The 20,896-nt window shown below is 32.6% G+C and overlaps 3 protein-coding genes across 3 annotated transcripts; 2 read left to right on the top strand and 1 right to left on the bottom strand.

Moving 5' to 3' along the window:
* Nucleotides 1-691: 691 nt before the first annotated feature.
* Nucleotides 692-6,158, top strand: LOC106713636 (GPI ethanolamine phosphate transferase 3). The gene is made up of 9 exons (XM_014506474.2): nucleotides 692-1,286; nucleotides 1,360-1,489; nucleotides 1,727-1,948; nucleotides 3,374-3,621; nucleotides 3,802-3,953; nucleotides 4,223-5,247; nucleotides 5,325-5,516; nucleotides 5,699-5,838; nucleotides 5,950-6,158. Exons 1-9 carry the CDS (start codon nucleotides 756-758, stop codon nucleotides 6,121-6,123), a joined length of 2,814 nt encoding a protein of 937 aa, XP_014361960.2. The 5' UTR covers nucleotides 692-755; the 3' UTR covers nucleotides 6,124-6,158.
* A 1,672-nt stretch (nucleotides 6,159-7,830) lies between these two features.
* On the bottom strand, nucleotides 7,831-10,223 carry LOC106713600 (ATPase ASNA1 homolog). Its single transcript, XM_014506431.2, has 5 exons — nucleotides 10,021-10,223; nucleotides 9,827-9,932; nucleotides 9,430-9,615; nucleotides 8,833-8,970; nucleotides 7,831-8,476 (listed from the first exon to the last, which is right to left on the bottom strand). Exons 1-5 carry the CDS (start codon nucleotides 10,137-10,139, stop codon nucleotides 8,021-8,023), a joined length of 1,005 nt encoding a protein of 334 aa, XP_014361917.1. The 5' UTR covers nucleotides 10,140-10,223; the 3' UTR covers nucleotides 7,831-8,020.
* A 7,914-nt stretch (nucleotides 10,224-18,137) lies between these two features.
* On the top strand, nucleotides 18,138-20,686 carry LOC106716635 (fukutin-related protein). The gene is made up of 5 exons (XM_014510189.2): nucleotides 18,138-18,893; nucleotides 18,987-19,169; nucleotides 19,597-19,769; nucleotides 20,097-20,376; nucleotides 20,564-20,686. Exons 1-5 carry the CDS (start codon nucleotides 18,156-18,158, stop codon nucleotides 20,684-20,686), a joined length of 1,497 nt encoding a protein of 498 aa, XP_014365675.2. The 5' UTR covers nucleotides 18,138-18,155.
* Nucleotides 20,687-20,896: the final 210 nt, after the last annotated feature.

Below are 20,896 nucleotides of genomic sequence, written 5' to 3'. Positions count from 1 at the left end.
AGTAACACAAATTCGCAAATGATAATAAATCTTTTGAAAACTCAGATTAAGAATTTTGAGTTTTTTTACGATTTTTCTTTATCTGTGGCCAAAGAGCAAATAACAGATTGTTAAAGAAAAAGAATCGCAAATACTTTAAAAAGTCAATCTTCAACATTTGAAATTTGAAATTCCTAATTTGAACAAAACATTAATTTTTAAGCCACTGTGAGGCTATAAACTGCGCAAAAACTGTGCATCTGTGTAAATCCACATCGAGATGTTCGTGCTCGTGCTTCGTGGTAAAACAAATACTTGCACATAATATGGTATGAAATAATTAAGTTGATCATCAATATTTTGATACCTTAACTTAATATTTATAAAATTTGCAGAAAGTAGCCACTGTCACACAAATAATTATTCAGTTACTCTTACTCTTTAGTCATCATCCACCATTGCCAATTGTTTCCAAAGTAATGAACACTTGCCAAATAAGATATGACCTAAAGATCTTTGTTACCAGGTCATACAATTTAAAAAAAATTGTCAATTGTCATTCCTGTTCAACTGTCAGTGTCAAACACAAATCTAATCTCTAGCAAATTGTCAAATGTCAGTTGTTATTATGATTCAGTCTAATTAATATTCTTGTTCTTTTTCTATATTCTGTTGTTAACAAGGTATCATAACAAATATGATATATCGTTATTATAAGTAATTACAACGTCTTGAGTATCAGGATTAATATCTTATGCATTAATACTTAATACATAATGAAAGAGAAATGGCATTTTATTTTTTACCTTTTATGGTTTTCTTATCTGATTATCGCAGCAGTTCTTATGTTCGGGCACGGTTTCTTGTTATCTAGAAAAACCTTGAGTGATGTAACAGAATGTAGCCCTCTCAGTGAGATAAGCTGTGAAGAAGGTGGTATCACTAAGGACAATTGCAATGATGATTTAAAAATTCGGCATGTGTCTTGTAATATTGGCGCGTTTTCGGTGTGCGCCCCTAAGCGCAATAGGGTAGTTCTGATACTGGTGGATGCCCTAAGATATGATTTTACTGAATATGATGAGAGAATAGAGAAGCCTCTATATTATCAGAACAGAATTCCAATTATTCAGGGTATATTAAAGCAGCATCCAGAGCGGGCACGGTTATATCGTTTTATGGCAGATCCTCCTACAACTACTCTACAAAGAATTAAAGCTTTAGTGACAGGTTCTTTACCTACTTTTGTTGATGCTAGTTCTAATTTTGCGGCTATGGAATTACAAGAAGACAATCTAATTGATCAGGTATCATTGTTATGTTTACAGAAGTTTATCATATATTTCAAACAATGTGTTACAATATTAACTTCTTTTGTAGGTGGTGATGAGTGGGGGTAAGGCAGTGCTGCTCGGTGATGACACATGGTCAAGACTAATGCCTAAAAGGTGGCTGCGTTCACATGCTTTGTATTCATTTCATACTTGGGACCTTGATACTGTAGACAAAGGTAATTTTTTTTTTTATATACTTACAAATTTACTATACTCATAAACTTATAATGCAAAAATTATACATACTTGCTGATATAATTTATCTGTACTATTTGAATAATATAATTTTAGTGTTTTATTCCATTTATTAATGTTTAAAACAAAGGAATTAAAACTTTTTTCACAAAAAACATTAACCCTCCTATGTGGAAGAAGAGATAATGAACAATGAAAATATTAAATTCAATTTTCAGAAGTTGATTCCAAGATATATGATGAACTTAAAAATAATGATTGGGACTTGTTGGTGGCACATTATCTTGGAGTGGATCACGCTGGACATAGATATGGTCCTAACCATCCAGAGATGGCAAGAAAGTTAAAGGAAACCAATAATAGATTACAAAAAATCATTGATACATTACCTCCAGATGTATTACTCTGTGTGATTGGTGATCATGGAATGACAGAATCAGGTACGTAATTTATATTTATTACCAATCCCAAAAAAAGGCAAAAATTACTGAAGATTTTCAAAATATAAATAGTTTTTTCTAAATCACTATGTAATTATATAACTACAAAAACAACCTAGAGAAGTAGGCAGAGACCACGGACCTCCATTTGGTGCGGCCCTGACACACCTCTCTTGTTTCTACAAAACTATGTAATTATAATGTACTATGTGGAAGGCATTGGGAAAGGCCTTTACCCAGCAGTGGGCACAAAAAAGGCTGTTGATGATGATGTACATTATTTCATCAAGTACAATATTGCATTTTATCTCTTAATTTTCACAAAATAAGTGCATAATGCTATGTACTTGGTATTCCTTTCTATATTCAAACTTCTCATACTGTTTTAGACTCACAAGAATGGAATGATTTGGATGGTAGGTACTCTTAGTTAATGGAATAATGTTTCTAGAAGCTTCTATGCATAATGCTTTATGATTGATATTTAAATTTAAATATATAAGAAGGAAAATTTTCTTTCTATGTGTGTGATTCTAAAGCAATAAAAATAAGAGCATGCATAGAATTATGTCTTTTCACATTAATGAAATGCATGAAATTAATAGAAATTAATGAATTATATTAGAGTTTAAAGTATACCAATTTACAGAGTAACATTTTAGTAAATCATGTTCTTTAATATAATTTACAATTAGTTAACAGTAATTTTATTATAAACTAGCTTTTACCCGCGACTCGCACGGACGGACGGAGTCGCATATTATCGTATTATTAATAAAATGCACACAAGATGAAAAAGTTCCTATGTCCGTCTCCTAGTTCTAAGCTACCTTCCCATCAATTTTCAGCTAAATCAGTTCGACCGATCTTGAGTTATAAATAGTGTAACTAACATATCGACGCTGGAAAGCATAAACGCTGTAACCCTTGAAATCGCGAATATGTTTTTCACACGTTAAGAATTTCAAGTAACAAACGATAATGATTTTATTATTGGTTAGCACAAACTACACAACATTGCTAAATACCGCATGCTTGTAGGCGTATCAGCTCACGAGTTATGATTTTTGGCTCCTGTAAAGTTCATACTTTCGGGGTTACAGCGTTTACGCTTTCCAGTGTCGATATACATAATATAGATTAACATTACTAAATGTATTGTAGTTTACTAAAATTGCTGCGAGTACCTTTTTACTGCCAAATTCATTCTCTAACATACTTTAAAAAAATAAAAACAATATTTTTGGTGCAGGTGTTACCAGAGTTGAAACTCTTGATAAAAATAACAAATAGCTGGAGCTGTAGGAGCTTACATGTTTCATTTTAAAATGAGAGTAGTACTATAAATGAAAGAATAATAAATTGAGTAGTGAATTGTTATTTTTCACTGAATGATTTGAATAAGTTCATTTCAATCTCTTTCAGGTGACCATGGAGGTGAAAGTAGAGCTGAGAGGACAGCAGCAATGTTTGTGTACAGAGGCTCCGGTCTTGGTGATGAAGGTGAACTGTCTGTGGGAAAGGAGGTACAACAGACAGATCTAGCGCCCACTTTAAGTGCGGCCCTAGGTCGACCTCCACCCGCCCCTTCTCTAGGAAACATCTTATTCTCAGTATTACCGAAAATGTCGAAATCAGTTACTTTACTACACCTAAGTAATAATTTAAAACAGGTGAGTTTAATTCAATTCTTGTGGTTTATTTTTTTAAAAACTTAAGTTTTGTCAATTTATGTTTTTCCTTGGAAAATGGTAAAACTTTAGTATTTTTTATTTTATTTTTGTTTAAAAGTTGTTTACTTCTTTTTTTTCATTTTTGATAGAACTTTTTCAACATTCATATTTATATTTTAGGTTACTAAGTATCTAATAAGGTATGGCGAGGAATCTCAACAAGTGTCGTTAGATAAATTAGCACATCTGATAAATGCGACCAGAGACCAAATAGAAAAAGCTGCCACTGTTGAAACAGACACAGATCTAAAGAATTATATTTCTGATGTTAGGTATGTATCTATCATCTACTACATTCGAGAATGTTCTTAATCTAATATATAAAATTCTCGTGTCACATTTTTCGCCACCGTACTCCGCCGAAACGGCTTGACCGATTCTCATTAAATTTTGTGAACATATAGTAGGTTTGAGAATCAGCCAACATCTATTTTTCATTTTTTTTTAACTGCGCGCGGACGGGGTTGCGGGCGACAGCTAGTAATTATCTATTAATATGTTTTTAAACCTATTACTTTACTTACATGTCTTTTTGTTTCAGGAACTTAATGGAGAATATCCGTAGTACGTTTAGAGAAGTTTGGGTGGAATTTGATTCGTTGTCGATGCTCAGAGCACTACTTTTGCTGCTGTTAGCTATTTTCTTTAATTGGCTGATTACTGAAGGTGTTCCCTTCGAGCGTATATCTAATATATTCGCCAGTTCATTCGTTCCGACAGGTCTGATATCGTTGGCGGTCTGCACCGCTGTGTGTTACATTGCCTATTATTTTAGTTACCTCGAAGATCTTGAACATTCAATAATTTTGAGCACCGGTTTAATCTCTGGTGGTTTAACTTGTGTGCTAGTTATTATGCATTGGGATGGTATCACTCAGCGCTGGTACGAAGGCAGGTCCAGTTTCCATGAGAGGTTCTCGAGAGCCGCTTTAGTAGCTTCTGCCGTTATTCTAGTTTCCAACAGTTATGTGATAGAAGAGGGCGCTAGTTTATCGTATTTGGCCTTGTCTGCACTGGGGCTGATTGCTTGGAATATCGGTAACGTCAAAGCGGCGGTGTGTTGGGCGCTTTGTGGCGTGGCTTTAGCTCTGAGTCGGTCGTACCGAGGTTGCAGGGAGGAGCAGGGTGACTGCTGGACAGCAGGGGAGGGGGCGCAGACGGGGCAGGCGTCGCGGGCGGCGCTAGTATTGGCCCTAGGCTCGGTAGCGGCCACGGTGGCGATCACCCGGCGGCATGTGGGTTGGCGGGGCTACGGTATCACTTTAGGAGGCGTGCTGGTTTGTGCGCATTGGGCCGTCGGGTGGGGGGCGCTCGGATCGCCCGCGCAGTCAAAACTAATGGCGAAGTTAGCGTGGCTGGTTATAGTAGTCATGTTTATATTAATGTGGAAGAGAGATGGGCGCGGTGCTACAATGCCGTTGATGGTTTTAGCTTTAGTGCTATATCTGGCTAATGTGTTGGTGTTAGGTGCTAGTTACGCGCCTTCGGCCGCTTTAGCTCTACTCTCTGGCTTCCTGACTCTGAATATTGTTTCATGGTTGAAGACCGATAATTCGTCCAAATTCTGTAAGTAGCCTTTTTATTGGATTAATTTTAAATTAACTCCAGTGTATTATAATAATGATAATTTAATATGTTTTCAGCATTAAGTTCTCGTTGCAACTCTTGCGTTGCATGTTTATGGGCTCTACTGGCCTGCTATAACTTCTACGGTACAGGACATCACGCCACGCTGGGACATATCAGATGGGCGCCGGTATTTCACGCTGGGGACCCTAATTATATATCAATCGGTCCGCTCATTACTGTCGTACTTACATCGCTTCATCTCTTTGGTAAGACCTATGAATCGACTTCAATCTAACGTCGAAAACAAGTACATAAAGGAATAAAATTTTGATCTTTTCTGTTTTCGTCGGCTGAGGTTGAGCTGTGCAGTGCCCTCCTCTCGCGTCCCTTTACGCCTAACCTACACCTAACATTGTCTTCTTGGAACTGAAAATATTTTTGTTTTTAGGTATGCCGTTAATGTTTGGTGCGACGGTGCCACTGCTACTGCTATGGGGTCGTAATGGCGTCTCCACTTTAGGATCTCGCACACAAATGGCGGCTGTATTTTCTTTGTGTCTCAAATTTGCACTTTGCTTCGCTATTAGGGTAAGAACACTGATTCCAAATATGTCTTACTTTGAATGAATTACTAAGAAAATCTTATCCAATGGTGCTAAAGGAAGTATTATTCTAGGTAACAATAAGTTTTTTTCAAAGGTTTTTGTGTGCGCGTTGTCAGCGACAATTCACTGCCGTCACCTTATGATATGGGGGGTGTTTACACCAAAGTTGTTGTTCGAAAGCGGCGCGTGCGCAGCTGCATTCCTCGGCACTGTGCTGGGCGCTACACTCACCGCCTGGCATTTACCTCCACATCAACGTAACAGTTGACAAAAACGCAACACATAGGATACCTCTTAATCATTTGGGACTGTTAAAAATGTTAATTTTATATTAATAGGTTAACTAGATTATATGAAAGTTATGCATTTTTGTTATTATTTCAAGTATTATTTTTATTGGGAGATCCGTTGCATTTTTTTATTTATGTTTATATGAGAGACCACTTAAAAATGTTTATAGATATAGGATAAAAAAGTACATAAAATAGTATTTAATAATCTAAGAATTGTGTTCATCAACAATAGTTGTAGTTTGGAGAAAAAAAAATTAAATCACTGCCTACCTCAATCTATCTCTTGTTATAATTTAATGTGTCTAAGTATTGCGCATTAGTAAGAGAGGTACTGGATAGTTTAAATAATGCCCGGTTTACATTATTCCAGTGGAATGCGGTTTGGATTTACATTTCCCATAGTAATCCAGCGCTGGATTCGATCACTTGAATAATGTAAACAGGGCATTACATAAAATTTGTAAAAGTAGTTCTGGTCTTTTTGAAAATATATTCAAAGTATCGTAAAAAAATGTCCAATATACTGATAGATCAAGTAGTTTATATTAATTATAAGATTTAAGTCATGTCTTATTATTTTTTTTGCTACCAAAAATTGTTAGAATTTTTTTTTATACTTTTGCCTGTTTGTTTTTTACTTTTTATAAATGCAAATTAATTTGATAATTGTTAAAATTTCAAGATTGACGTATACTGCCACATTTTATTGTTGACCAACCAGTATTAAATAATAAATTGGTATGTTTAATTAATTTCTCAATGTTTTATTTGAAAACCTTGTAAACTATTGTAATATGACTTTGTCAAGTTGAACAAAAACTAATTCAAAATCTTATTAATATTATAAATGCGAATGTGTAGATGAATGGATGTTTGAATGTATCTCTGGAACGGCTCAAAGGATCTAGATGAAATGGAGCACAGATGTAGAACACAGTCTGGAAGAAGACATCGCCTATTTATTAAGTTATTGGGCGACAGCTAATACATCTATATATATAAAAGAAAGTCGTGTTAGTTACACCATTTATAACTCAAGAACGGCTGAATCGATTTGACTGAAAATTGGTGTGCAGGTAGCTTAGAACCAGGAATAGGACATAGGATAATTTTTACCCCGTTTTCTTTTTTTTTTATTCTGCGCGGACGGAGTCGCGGGAAAAAGCTAGTATATACTAAATGAGTAAGAACTTCAAGGATAGAGAGGTCAAATAAAATTAATTTGAGGTTACTTACGTGCTTACCCTAACCTTGAAGAATTCAAATAAAACAAAACAATGAAATATATTTAATTTAATTACAGTAAATATGGAATATATTACATTTATTTAAATTTGTGATATAGTACTATAACTGCCGATGTTTCAGAGCTGTGTAAATGACACTACAAAATAATCGGTTATCTATAGCAAGGAATATCTTTTTTTATCAAAATGCCATACTGTTTAAGGTTTAAATATAATTATGCCCATAGATTTATTAAACCCCGGCACCTAAATAAAAAACTAGAAAATCTATGGACATGCAAATTTTATGATATTAAATACATGTGATGAGTAAATATACAAAAAATACATATTTTTCACCTAGGGCCTAGTACAAAGATTTCGTAACTTCATCGACAAATGTTACAATTCGTATGAGATTTGTAGGTGTACATTATGTATGGTACAATACTGCACAAATTTTGTCATTTAAGTTACGAAAACATTCACACGAATATTCGTGCTAAGGCAACTGAAGGTAATGACATTTGATCTTTTATTCAGGAAATGTTCATGGTTATTTGATAAGCCACTTGAATACATAAAATACTTTTTTTATATGTATATAAATATGTTTGATGATGTATATGTTGCTTAGTGAAAATTTTTAAGGCGCTGTTGGGGGCACATATGGTTTAAGTAAGTATTCTGAGAAAGAATTAACAGCCGCTGCACCCCTGACTTCCTTATCGAGTAACGGTAGTTTTGTTACATGAAAATCTTCATATAAATCAGTAATTTGCTCTAAATATTTCTCCTGTACTTTATGCCTAGCCGCACATAGTTCACAAGGAGCCGATGTTCGAAGCAATAACTGATTAACGATGATATTATGTGTGTCTATACCACAACGGGTAAGTTCTTGTACTAAACGTTCAGTTTCGTATAATGACAAAAATTCTGCAATACAAACACATACAAACGTAGTCTGATTGGGATCCTTGAACTGAGCGTTCACTTGTCGTATTATAGATAACATTTCATCCATTTTGTTACTGAACATGTCTGCATTTAATTCTGCAAGTCCAAATAATGTTGCAGCTTGGTTCATAAAAGGAGCCACCTATGGAAAGAAAAAAATACAAATATACTTTATTGTGCACTATCATGGAGTTACAAAAAAAGAAAGTACAACAGGATTTTCACAAAAGGCGGTCTTATCGCTAAGCAGCGATCTCTGCCAGACAACTTTTGGGTAGAATTAAGCTAAGTAAACCAAATCGGTAGGGTGCACACGAACAGTGACAAGAAATAAAAATAAAAACAATAGAAATATTAATAAGAGAGAATTATTATAATATAAGAGAATACATTGAAATGATATAACTAAAACAAACATTTAAATAATATGAAGAATATTCTCAGATCACAACTTACTAATCAGAACTTTCATTAATTTGTTTAACATTAACAAATTACCTTAGACTTCAGTCGCATCAATTTGCCGAGGCCCTTCTCAACAACCTGTGGAAAAGAGAGGAGACGGAGTGTGTGTCCTGTAGGAGCAGTATCAAACACAACTGCACTGAAGTTCATTCCCTTCACTAGTTTCATAACCTGAAAAAAATTATGTAGATAAGTATTGAGTCATTGATATTTTATCTTTTTCAAAGAACATATAAACTAATATTGAATATTTAGTTATCTAAAATGAACATAAATCAAAGCACCTAGACAACGTCGATTTCAATTTGCTATATCATTTCTACAACCGTCATAATGTGTCATAAATATGTGACAAGCATGAAATATACCAGTTTTCTATCAGTTCTATACATTTTTCATATAGTAATTTTGCAATTAACATTTCCATTATGTAATGATAAAATATAAATGAAGAAACTGTAACAATACATTAAATAACCAAAAAAAACTTAATTAGTATGTACCAGACTATGATCTGCATCTGTGTTACAGTGCATCAAGATCCATTGAGCCATTCTGGAGTTACCTTCTAACAAACATCCGACCATCTAAAAATTCACATTTATAATATTAGTATGATTAAAATGTTACCTCGGCATAACTCATGGCTTCATCTATACCAGGGAATGCTCCGACTATCTCTTGCATTACACCTTTACCAAGCTTCATTGCCTCAGTTTCACCTTCAAAGTACTCTTCTGGTAATTCAGTTAATCCCACATTGGGGTCAATTTCCATTGCAAATAAATTGTCAAAGCCTTTCACTTTAGTAGGTACCTGTTACAGTCAATTCTGGTTATAACATAATAGAATATATTTTTCACTTTGCCTAAAGAAACATGTTGTAAATAATCATACATTTCGTGGTACACAGTTCATGTGGTATATAAATATAGTTAATATTAAATCAAAATTTGTGACTAACCTAGGATCGTATTTGAAATCAATGAAAAAAAAACAAACACTGATGGAATAGTAAATTAGGTACCTTTGAAAATTTTTGATCAAATGCATCTGAAATGTTGTGAGCGGGATCAGTGGAAATAATTAGCACGGATTCTCGAACCTTGGACAATTGGACGGCTAGACTACAACTGTAAATATAAAAGTTTTGTTTAGTTAGAACAATTATTTTTTGCTAATTTGGCTATTTGGCCTTATTCATATTATCTTTTCACTTGCCTGCACGTTGTTTTTCCTACGCCGCCTTTTCCACCAACAAATATCCATCGCAATGATTTTTGATCTATTATATTGCGTAAAGACGGCTCTAGAGGTTCCAAATCCTTAACGTCTTCCATGGTAAATATATGTTAATTAAAAACACTAAAAAAAGATTTTTGATTTGTCGTAAATATGTCGCGTCACGTCAATCAAATCAGTCAAAATCGCGAATTACAAAGAGTATGTAACTACTTCGTAGTAAGAGTCGGAACTTAGAACAATTTTCATTTTCTCAATTTGCACGGTAAATACTTGCCAGAATATAAATGTTTTACTTCAATTTTCTGAAGAACGATCATCATCGATATCTGGATATCGACATCATAAAATACTGGGGTTAGGGTGGCCCCTACTAACAATATTTAAATCAAATTTAAATTTACGGTCAAAGTTAAAACATTTGTAATTATAAAATTATTGTTTAATGACATTGAACCTAAATGAGCAAAAGGGAAATAAAAAAAGTTAAAATAAATTATATTTATTCATATAAAATACAATATTTTAAAATTGTATATAGTCATAACTCATAATCGTAGTTTCTAAGCGTACATTATGCTAATAAGCACGTATAATAATACGTTTTTTAATTTTGTTTTTGAGCGAATCCTTTCGACTTCTATTTAGTATTTTCGATCAAGTATAGTTATTTGCATTTTGTTTATGATTTTTGAAAAAAAATAATTACTTCATTGGCAGTTGCCCTGATCAGTACTTGTTGCTAGTCCCAATCTATTTTATATATTACATTTCCAAAACCGAAATCAAAAGGTGTTCGAAAGTTCGAAGTTTGAAAACTTGAATCACTGCCGCAAAGAGTATGTCAATCATCAAGTTGTAATTTAATAAAAATAAAAACATTAACGAAATTGCAGATACGATGACCATGCAAAACTAAAACTATCTTATGAAATTTTTCATTTGAACATCCTTCATTTCAAATCATTAAAAACAAGAATGTTTTTCAGTTGAAACATCTCTATTGCCTATGGTTTTTACAAATTTAAAAAATAATACTGTCAACTGTCAAATACAGTGTGTCTTTCAATTTGCCATAGTTCATTGTTGTACTTTTACCCAGTTTTATCGTTACCTCCGTGAAGTTGGCCCCCTCACTTTCATTTTTTTAACTTTTTTTTACGCAAATCGTTTGAGAATCGTTTGAGAGGGTTTGAGAGAAAAGAAATATCGTTTGAGAGTTCCTACTTTCTCCGTAAAAACAATTTCAAATTCTAGTGTTAAGTTGGCCCCCTCACTTTACTTTGTTTTATTTTTATCAATGCGAATCGTTAGAGAGTCGTTTGAGAGACATTAAGAGAAAAGAAATATCGTTTGAGAGTTTTTACTTTTTCTGTAATAAATATTTTAATTCTGGGCATCGAAAGTTACAAATCGATTTTCTTTTTTTTCCTAATTAAATATGGCAATCATGCACTTGGACGTTTCAAATTTATTGTGTAGGTAGAGAATGGTAAGAGAGTGATTGAGAGAAAAGAGAAATCGTTTGAGAGTTAATACTTTTTCTTAAATAAATATTTCAATTTCGGAATCGAAAGTTACAGATCGGTTTTCCTTTACTCCGAAATAAATATGGCAATCATGCACTTGGTCGTTTCAAATTTATTATGTAGGTAGAGAATGGTAAGAGAGTGATTGAGAGAAAAGAGAAATCGTTTAAGAGTTAATACTTTTTCTTAAATAAATATTTCAATTTCGGAATCGAAATTTACAGATCGGTTTTCCTTTACTCCGAAATAAATATGGCAATCATGCAATTGATCGTTTCAAATTTATTGTGTAGGTAGAGAATGGTAAGAGAGTGATTGAGAGAAAAGAGAAATCGTTTGAGAGTTAATACTTTTTCTGAAATATATATTTCAATGTCGGAATCGAAAGTAACAAATCGATTTTTCTTTTATTACGAATTAAATATGGCAATCATGCACTAAGACGTTTCAAATTTACTGTGTAGGTAGAGAATTGTAAGAGAGTGATTGAGAGAAAAGAGAAATCGTTTGAGAGTTAATACTTTTTCTGAAATATATATTTCAATGTCGGAATCAAAAGTAACAAATCGATTTTTCTTTTATTACGAATTAAATATGGCAATCATGCACTTGGACGTTTCAAATTTATTGTGTAGGTAGAGAATGGTAAGAGAGTGATTGAGAGAAAAGAGAAATCGTTTGAGAGTTAATACTTTTTCTGAAATATATATTTCAATGTCGGATTCGTAAGTAACAAATCGATTTTCCTTTTTTCCGAATTAAATATAGCAATCATGCACTTGGACGTTTCAAATTTATTGTGTAGGTAGAGAATGGTAAGAGAGTGATTGAGAGAAAAGAGAAATCGTTTGAGAGTTAATACTTTTTCTGAAATATATATTTCAATGTCGGAATCGAAAGTAACAAATCGATTTTTCTTTTATTATGAATTAAATATGGCAATCATGCACTAAGACGTTTCAAATTTACTGTGTAGGTAGAGAATGGTAAGAGAGTGATTGAGAGAAAAGAGAAATCGTTTGAGAGTTAATACTTTTTCTGAAATATATATTTCAATGTTGGAATCGAAAGTAACAAATCGATTTTTCTTTTATTACGAATTAAATATGGCAATCATGCACTAAGACGTTTCAAATTTACTGTGTAGGTAGAGAATGGTAAGAGAGTGATTAAGTGAAAAGAGAAATCGTTTGAGAGTTGATACTTTTCCTGAAATAAATATTTCACTGTCGGAAGCGTAAGTTACAAATCGATTTTCCTTTTATTTCGAATTAAATATGGTAATCATGCACTTAGACGATTCAAATTTATGGTGTAGGTAGGGAATGATTAGAGAGTGATTCAGAGAAAAGAGAAATCGTTTGAGAGTTAATACTTTTTTTGAAATAAATATTTTAAATGTCGGAAACGAAAGTTACAAATCGATTTTCCTTTTATTTCGAATTAAATATGGTAATCATGCACTTAGACGATTCAAATTTATGGTGTAGGTAGGGAATGATTAGAGAGTGATTGAGAGAAAAGAGAAATCGTTTGAGAGTTAATACTTTTTCTGAAATATATATTTCAATGTCGGAATCGAAAGTAACAAATCGATTTTTCTTTTATTACGAATTAAATATGGCAATCATGCACTAAGACGTTTCAAATTTACTGTGTAGGTAGAGAATGGTAAGAGAGTGATTGAGAGAAAAGAGAAATCGTTTGAGAGTTAATACTTTTTCTTAAATAAATATTTCAATTTCGGAATCGAAAGTTACAGATCGGTTTTCATTTGCTCCGAAATAAATATGGCAACCATGCACTTGGACGTTTCAAATTTATTGTGTAGGTAGAGAATGGTAAGAGAGTGATTGAGAGAAAAGAGAAATCGTTTGAGAGTTAATACTTTTTCTGAAATATATATTTCAATGTTGGAATCGAAAGTAACAAATCGATTTTTCTTTTATTACGAATTAAATATGGCAATCATGCACTAAGACGTTTCAAATTTACTGTGTAGGTAGAGAATGGTAAGAGAGTGATTAAGTGAAAAGAGAAATCGTTTGAGAGTTGATACTTTTCCTGAAATAAATATTTCACTGTCGGAAGCGAAAGTTACAAATCGATTTTCCTTTTATTTCGAATTAAATATGGTAATCATGCACTTAGACGATTCTAATTTACTGTGTAGGTAGAGAATGGTAAGAGAGTGATTAAGTGAAAAGAGAAATCGTTTGAGAGTTGATACTTTTCCTGAAATAAATATTTCACTGTCGGAATCGAAAGTTACAAATCGATTTTCCTTTTATTTCGAATTAAATATGGCAATCATGCACTTAGATGATTTAAATGTATGGTGTAGACAGAGAATGGTAATAGAGTGATTGAGAGAAAACAGAAATCGTTTGAGAGTTAATACTTTTTTTGAAATAAATATCTCAATGTCGGAATCGAAAGTTACAAATCGATTTTCCTTTTACTTCGTACTAAATATGGTAATCATGCACTAAGACGTTTCAAATTTATTGTGTAGGTAGAGAATGCTTAGAGAGTGATTGAGAGAAAAGATAAATCGTTTGAGAGTTAATACTTTTTCTGAAATATATATTTCAATGTCGGAATCGAAAGTGACAAATCGATTTTCCTTTTTTCCGAATTAAATATAGCAATCATGCACTTGGACGATTCAAATTTATGGTGTAGGTAGGGAATGGTAATAGAGTGATTGAGAGAAAAGAGAAATCGTTTGAGAGTTAATACTTTTCCTGAAATAAATATATCAATGTCGGAATCGAAAGTTACTAATCGATTTTCCTTTTTTTCCGAAATAATTATGGCAATCATGCACTTAAACGTTTCAAATTTTTTGTATAGGTATAGAATGATTAGGCAGTGATTGAGAGAAAAGAGAAATCGTTTGAGAGTAGATACTTTTCCTAAAATAAATATTTCAATTTCGGAATCGTAAGTAACAAATCGATTTTCAAAAACTTACAAATCTCAAAAATTGAAATATTTATTTCAGAAAAAGTATTAACTCTTAAACGATTTCTCTTTTCTTTAAATCAATCTATAACCATTCTCTACCTACACAGTAAATTTGAATCGTTTATCCTCATGATTCCCATATTTAATTCGAAAAAAAGGAAAATCGATTTGTAACTTTCGATTCCGACAGTGAAATATTTATTTCAGGAAAAGTATCAACTCTCAAACGATTTCTCTTTTCACTTAATCACTCTCTTACCATTCTCTACCTACACAGTAAATTTGAAACGTCTTAGTGCATGATTGCCATATTTAATTCGTAATAAAAGAAAAATCGATTTGTTACTTTCGATTCCGACATTGAAATATATATTTCAGAAAAAGTATTAACTCTCAAACGATTTCTCTTTTCTCTTAATCACTCTCTAATCATTCCCTACCGACACCATAAATTTGAATCGTCTAAGTGGATGATTACCATATTTAATTCGAAATAAAAGGAAAATCGATTTGTAACTTTCGTTTCCGACATTTAAAATATTTATTTCAAAAAAAGTATTAACTCTCAAACGATTTCTCTTTTCTCTCAATCACTCTCTAATCATTCCCTACCTACACCATACATTTGAATCGTCTAAGTGCATGATTACCATATTTAATTCGAAATAAAAGGAAAATCGATTTGTAACTTTCGCTTCCGACAGTGAAATATTTATTTCAGGAAAAGTATCAACTCTCAAACGATTTCTCTTTTCACTTAATCACTCTCTTACCATTCTCTACCTACACAGTAAATTTGAAACGTCTTAGTGCATGATTGCCATATTTAATTCGTAATAAAAGAAAAATCGATTTGTTACTTTCGATTCCAACATTGAAATATATATTTCAGAAAAAGTATTAACTCTCAAACGATTTCTCTTTTCTCTCAATCACTCTCTTACCATTCTCTACCTACACAATAAATTTGAAACGTCCAAGTGCATGGTTGCCATATTTATTTCGGAGCAAATGAAAACCGATCTGTAACTTTCGATTCCGAAATTGAAATATTTATTTAAGAAAAAGTATTAACTCTCAAACGATTTCTCTTTTCTCTCAATCACTCTCTTACCATTCTCTACCTACACAGTAAATTTGAAACGTCTTAGTGCATGATTGCCATATTTAATTCGTAATAAAAGAAAAATCGATTTGTTACTTTCGATTCCGACATTGAAATATATATTTCAGAAAAAGTATTAACTCTCAAACGATTTCTCTTTTCTCTCAATCACTCTCTAATCATTCCCTACCTACACCATAAATTTGAATCGTCTAAGTGCATGATTACCATATTTAATTCGAAATAAAAGGAAAATCGATTTGTAACTTTCGTTTCCGACATTTAAAATATTTATTTCAAAAAAAGTATTAACTCTCAAACGATTTCTCTTTTCTCTGAATCACTCTCTAATCATTCCATACCTACACCATAAATTTGAATCGTCTAAGTGCATGATTACCATATTTAATTCGAAATAAAAGGAAAATCGATTTGTAACTTACGCTTCCGACAGTGAAATATTTATTTCAGGAAAAGTATCAACTCTCAAACGATTTCTCTTTTCACTTAATCACTCTCTTACCATTCTCTACCTACACAGTAAATTTGAAACGTCTTAGTGCATGATTGCCATATTTAATTCGTAATAAAAGAAACATCGATTTGTTACTTTCGATTCCAACATTGAAATATATATTTCAGAAAAAGCATTAACTCTTAAACGATTTCTCTTTTCTCTCAATCACTCTCTTACCATTCTCTACCTACACAGTAAATTTGAAACGTCTTAGTGCATGATTGCCATATTTAATTCATAATAAAAGAAAAATCGATTTGTTACTTTCGATTCCGACATTGAAATATATATTTCAGAAAAAGTATTAACTCTCAAACGATTTCTCTTTTCTCTCAATCACTCTCTTACCATTCTCTACCTACACAATAAATTTGAAACGTCCAAGTGCATGATTGCTATATTTAATTCGGAAAAAAGGAAAATCGATTTGTTACTTACGATTGCGACATTGAAATATATATTTCAGAAAAAGTATTAACTCTCAAACGATTTCTCTTTTCTCTCAATCACTCTCTTACCATTCTCTACCTACACAATAAATTTGAAACGTCCAAGTGCATGATTGCCATATTTAATTCGTAATAAAAGAAAAATCGATTTGTTACTTTCGATTCCGACATTGAAATATATATTTCAGAAAAAGTATTAACTCTCAAACGATTTCTCTTTTCTCTCAATCACTCTCTTACAATTCTCTACCTACACAGTAAATTTGAAACGTCTTAGTGCATGATTGCCATATTTAATTCGTAATAAAAGAAAAATCGATTTGTTACTTTCGATTCCGACATTGAAATATATATTTCAGAAAAAGTATTAACTCTCAAACGATTTCTCTTTTCTCTCAATCACTCTCTTACCATTCTCTACCTACACAATAAATTTGAAACGTCCAAGTGCATGATTGCTATATTTAATTCGGAAAAAAGGAAAATCGATTTGTTACTTTCGATTCCGACATTGAAATATATATTTCAGAAAAAGTATTAACTCTCAAACGATTTCTCTTTTCTCTCAATCACTCTCTTACCATTCTCTACCTACATAATAAATTTGAAACGATCAAGTGCATGATTGCCATATTTATTTCGGAGTAAAGGAAAACCGATCTGTAAATTTCGATTCCGAAATTGAAATATTTATTTAAGAAAAAGTATTAACTCTCAAACGATTTCTCTTTTCTCTCAATCACTCTCTTACCATTCTCTACCTACATAATAAATTTGAAACGACCAAGTGCATGATTGCCATATTTATTTCGGAGTAAAGGAAAACCGATCTGTAACTTTCGATTCCGAAATTGAAATATTTATTTAAGAAAAAGTATTAACTCTCAAACGATTTCTCTTTTCTCTCAATCACTCTCTTACCATTCTCTACCTACATAATAAATTTGAAACGACCAAGTGCATGATTGCCATATTTATTTCGGAGTAAAGGAAAACCGATCTGTAACTTTCGATTCCGAAATTGAAATATTTATTTAAGAAAAAGTATTAACTCTCAAACGATTTCTCTTTTCTCTCAATCACTCTCTTACCATTCTCTACCTACACAATAAATTTGAAACGTCCAAGTGCATGATTGCCATATTTAATTAGGAAAAAAAAGAAAATCGACTTGTAACTTTCGATGCCCAGAATTAAAATATTTATTACAGAAAAAGTAAAAACTCTCAAACGATATTTCTTTTCTCTTAATGTCTCTCAAACGACTCTCTAACGATTCGCATTGAAAAAAATAAAAAAAAGTAAAGTGAGGGGGCCAACTTAACACTAGAATTTGAAATTGTTTTTACGGAGAAAGTAGGAACTCTCAAACGATATTTCTTTTCTCTCAAACCCTCTCAAACGATTCTCAAACGATTTGCGTAAAAAAAAGTTAAAAAAATGAAAGTGAGGGGGCCAACTTCACGGAGGTTTTATCGTTCAATGTATTTTAAACAAATTAATTATTATTATGAATAAAATGAATAACTCTTTGTACAGCAACAATGTTATTTCGATTCATGCGCGGCCGCTTTACCTTCAAAATTTATTTCCTTTTAACTATAATCGCATTACTTACAATTTTTGCGTATTTGTTTCCTCATTTTAAATTTTATCCTATTGCACCAGTTACTGTTCCTCCCAATGGTTTACAATTGCGAACGACTAGACATTTGTCTAAAATATTAACTGTGGTGTTTCGCCAATTCGAGGAGTTTGAAAATGATATCGCGGATACCGTGCAATCTTTCGTTGCTGCATTTCCTAACATGCCTGTGGTCATATTATGTCAAGGTCTACAGTATCCTCCCTTTCAGTTCTCAGCTTCGAATGAAACTTTGCGTAACGTCAAGATTGTACCTTTAGAATTTCGTTTGAACGCATCGCCCCATGAACTAAACCCTTTGACTTATTTGAATACTGAATATGTACTAATTGTTCCTGATTCGACAAGAGTATCTCGTCGTGTAATGCAACAGATGGCGATAGCTGCCACAACCTTTCCTTCTCAGGGTATAGCTGTAGGTGTGACTAATTCTCGACTAATTTGCCAGAAAGTGAAATGGAATTCTGTTGATTGGACATTACAATATAGTAAGGATTCGTCAGGGAAACTATGTGATGCGATACACGGCCAGCATGCTCTATTGATAAAAACATCACTTTTGCAAACTCTGCCACAACCATTTGCATTACCTTTCCCAGAATCTTTGTATCTACAAACAACTGTAAGAAATATAAAGGTAATTATCACAAACTGTTTACTAATGTTTGTATCTGTTGTAAATACCTAATTCAGATATAAAATTAGTTTGTTAAAACTATAATAATTTCAGATTCAAATAGTTGATGGTAAATTTGGTGCGGGTAGAAGTGTACTAAAATCTCCAGCAGCTAAACAAAAAGCTTCAAAACTTGCGCGGGATGCAAGAATAAGTCTTTATAAAGAACTTGGTGTCAAGATGGTTATTAGGGAGGACAGTAGAGTGCAGTGGTTTGGTTGTAAAAGGGATACACAGGTATATTTTATTAGGAATAAGAAGAGTTTAAGATTCTATTAGAAAAACCGATTTTACTTTCTCGTTAAATATAATAAGTCACTCATTGATAAAATAACATTCAATTTTTTTTTAATCAAGTGATATTTCAGTTTATCTGCTATTTTTGCATGAGTTGCATTATTAAATGTAACTTAACAAAAGGTAAATTCATAAGTTTTTAATGAAAGTGAAAGAAAAATTAATGTACACCACAAAACATATCTCCTTGGGGTCACTAACCAGTAGTCCTGCCAAGGCAAATGACTAATGAAATTTCATAAATAATCTGTCAACCAAGAATCCTAAATAAAGAATATGTTAGAAAAAAAAATATTTTTCCTTTTAGATTATTCCTACTGAGAAGTGCAATTCCTCAGCAATTATTATGAATTGTTTATATTTACAGCGATGTTTCCCATCAGTACAAGGGACTCCATCATACATTCTCTCTGGGCAAAACACTCCACCTTGCTGTCGCAGGAACATTCGTAGGACTGCTGCGCATGTGCTACGTACTTTGTTACAGGCAGGTGCTCGTTGTTGGCTCGAGACTACATCCTTATTGGGTGCCGTTGTTAGGTAATAAAAATGCCAAAATATAATAAATCATCCCAAAACCCAATTAAAATGTGATAAGTTCTAATTCAGTTTATTCTGACACACTCTTTGGAATGAAACAATGACAGTATAATTTTTATTAGTTTACTTAAACCAGGATTATTATGGTCTGGAAAAAAAATAGCATAAAAGAATGCATGTTTTTTTTATTTATATTATTTTTTTTCTTGCATTGATTACATTTACCAATTAATTAAGTTATTTGTATCTCTAGGTTTAGTCCGATTTTAATAAAACTCATAGCATATATATATTTTTAATCATACCAATTTGTTAAAATACTTACAGAGCTGATATTCTTCCATGGGCAGAATATGCTGAAATAGGCATCCATGCTTCGGATGTTTCACGCGTATCATTGTTGCAAAGAGGTGGGGCGGATTCTGAAGGTTATATATGGGAGAGAGCAACTAAAGGTCATTACTACAGAGTGGCATACTCAGCAACCAATAGCATTTATGCATTAGTGCTGCCTTTTACTGCTAAGAATGGAACAATGTGGCCTGCGGATTGGGTCATGGCTCATCAGAAAGAATTCCCCGAAAGACATCTACATCCACTAGCACAGGTATGTTATCTTGTCTTTGAATTAGGGGTGACTAGGTCATAATTAACTACGCTGATCCAGTGCAGGCTGGTTAAATTCACACACGTCTTTTTTTCTCACAATGTTTTCCTTTGCCGTAAGAATGTTGCAAGTGGTAATGGAATGATTAAACCCCTAATAAGTACTCAATAGTCTTAATAATCCACAGATACAATTTGGGGGTCATCAAGCGCCTGCACCTAATGATGCTCCTGCATTTTTGGATTTGAAACTTGGCAACTCCGCAGTTGAGAAATGTAACAAACTTGGTCCAAAGTTACTGTATCCATAATATACTATGTTAATATTATGGATAAGAACTTTGTTATATAAAACTTTATGTACCTGTTCTATGATACATATGTTATAGATGCTTATATATTTGTATTGTGTAAATTTCTTTAATAGATGTCTTTAATAATGTTCGAGCTTTGGGCATATTAAAAGTATATTTATTGAAACTAGAGAAATATCAATCTTGTGTTAAAGTAAATTCTAGTCT

This window comes from Papilio machaon, chromosome 16, assembly GCF_912999745.1.
Source record: "Papilio machaon chromosome 16, ilPapMach1.1, whole genome shotgun sequence".
Classification (NCBI taxonomy): Eukaryota; Metazoa; Arthropoda; class Insecta; order Lepidoptera; family Papilionidae; genus Papilio; species Papilio machaon.
This window is presented reverse-complemented; position numbering and strand designations above follow the sequence as displayed.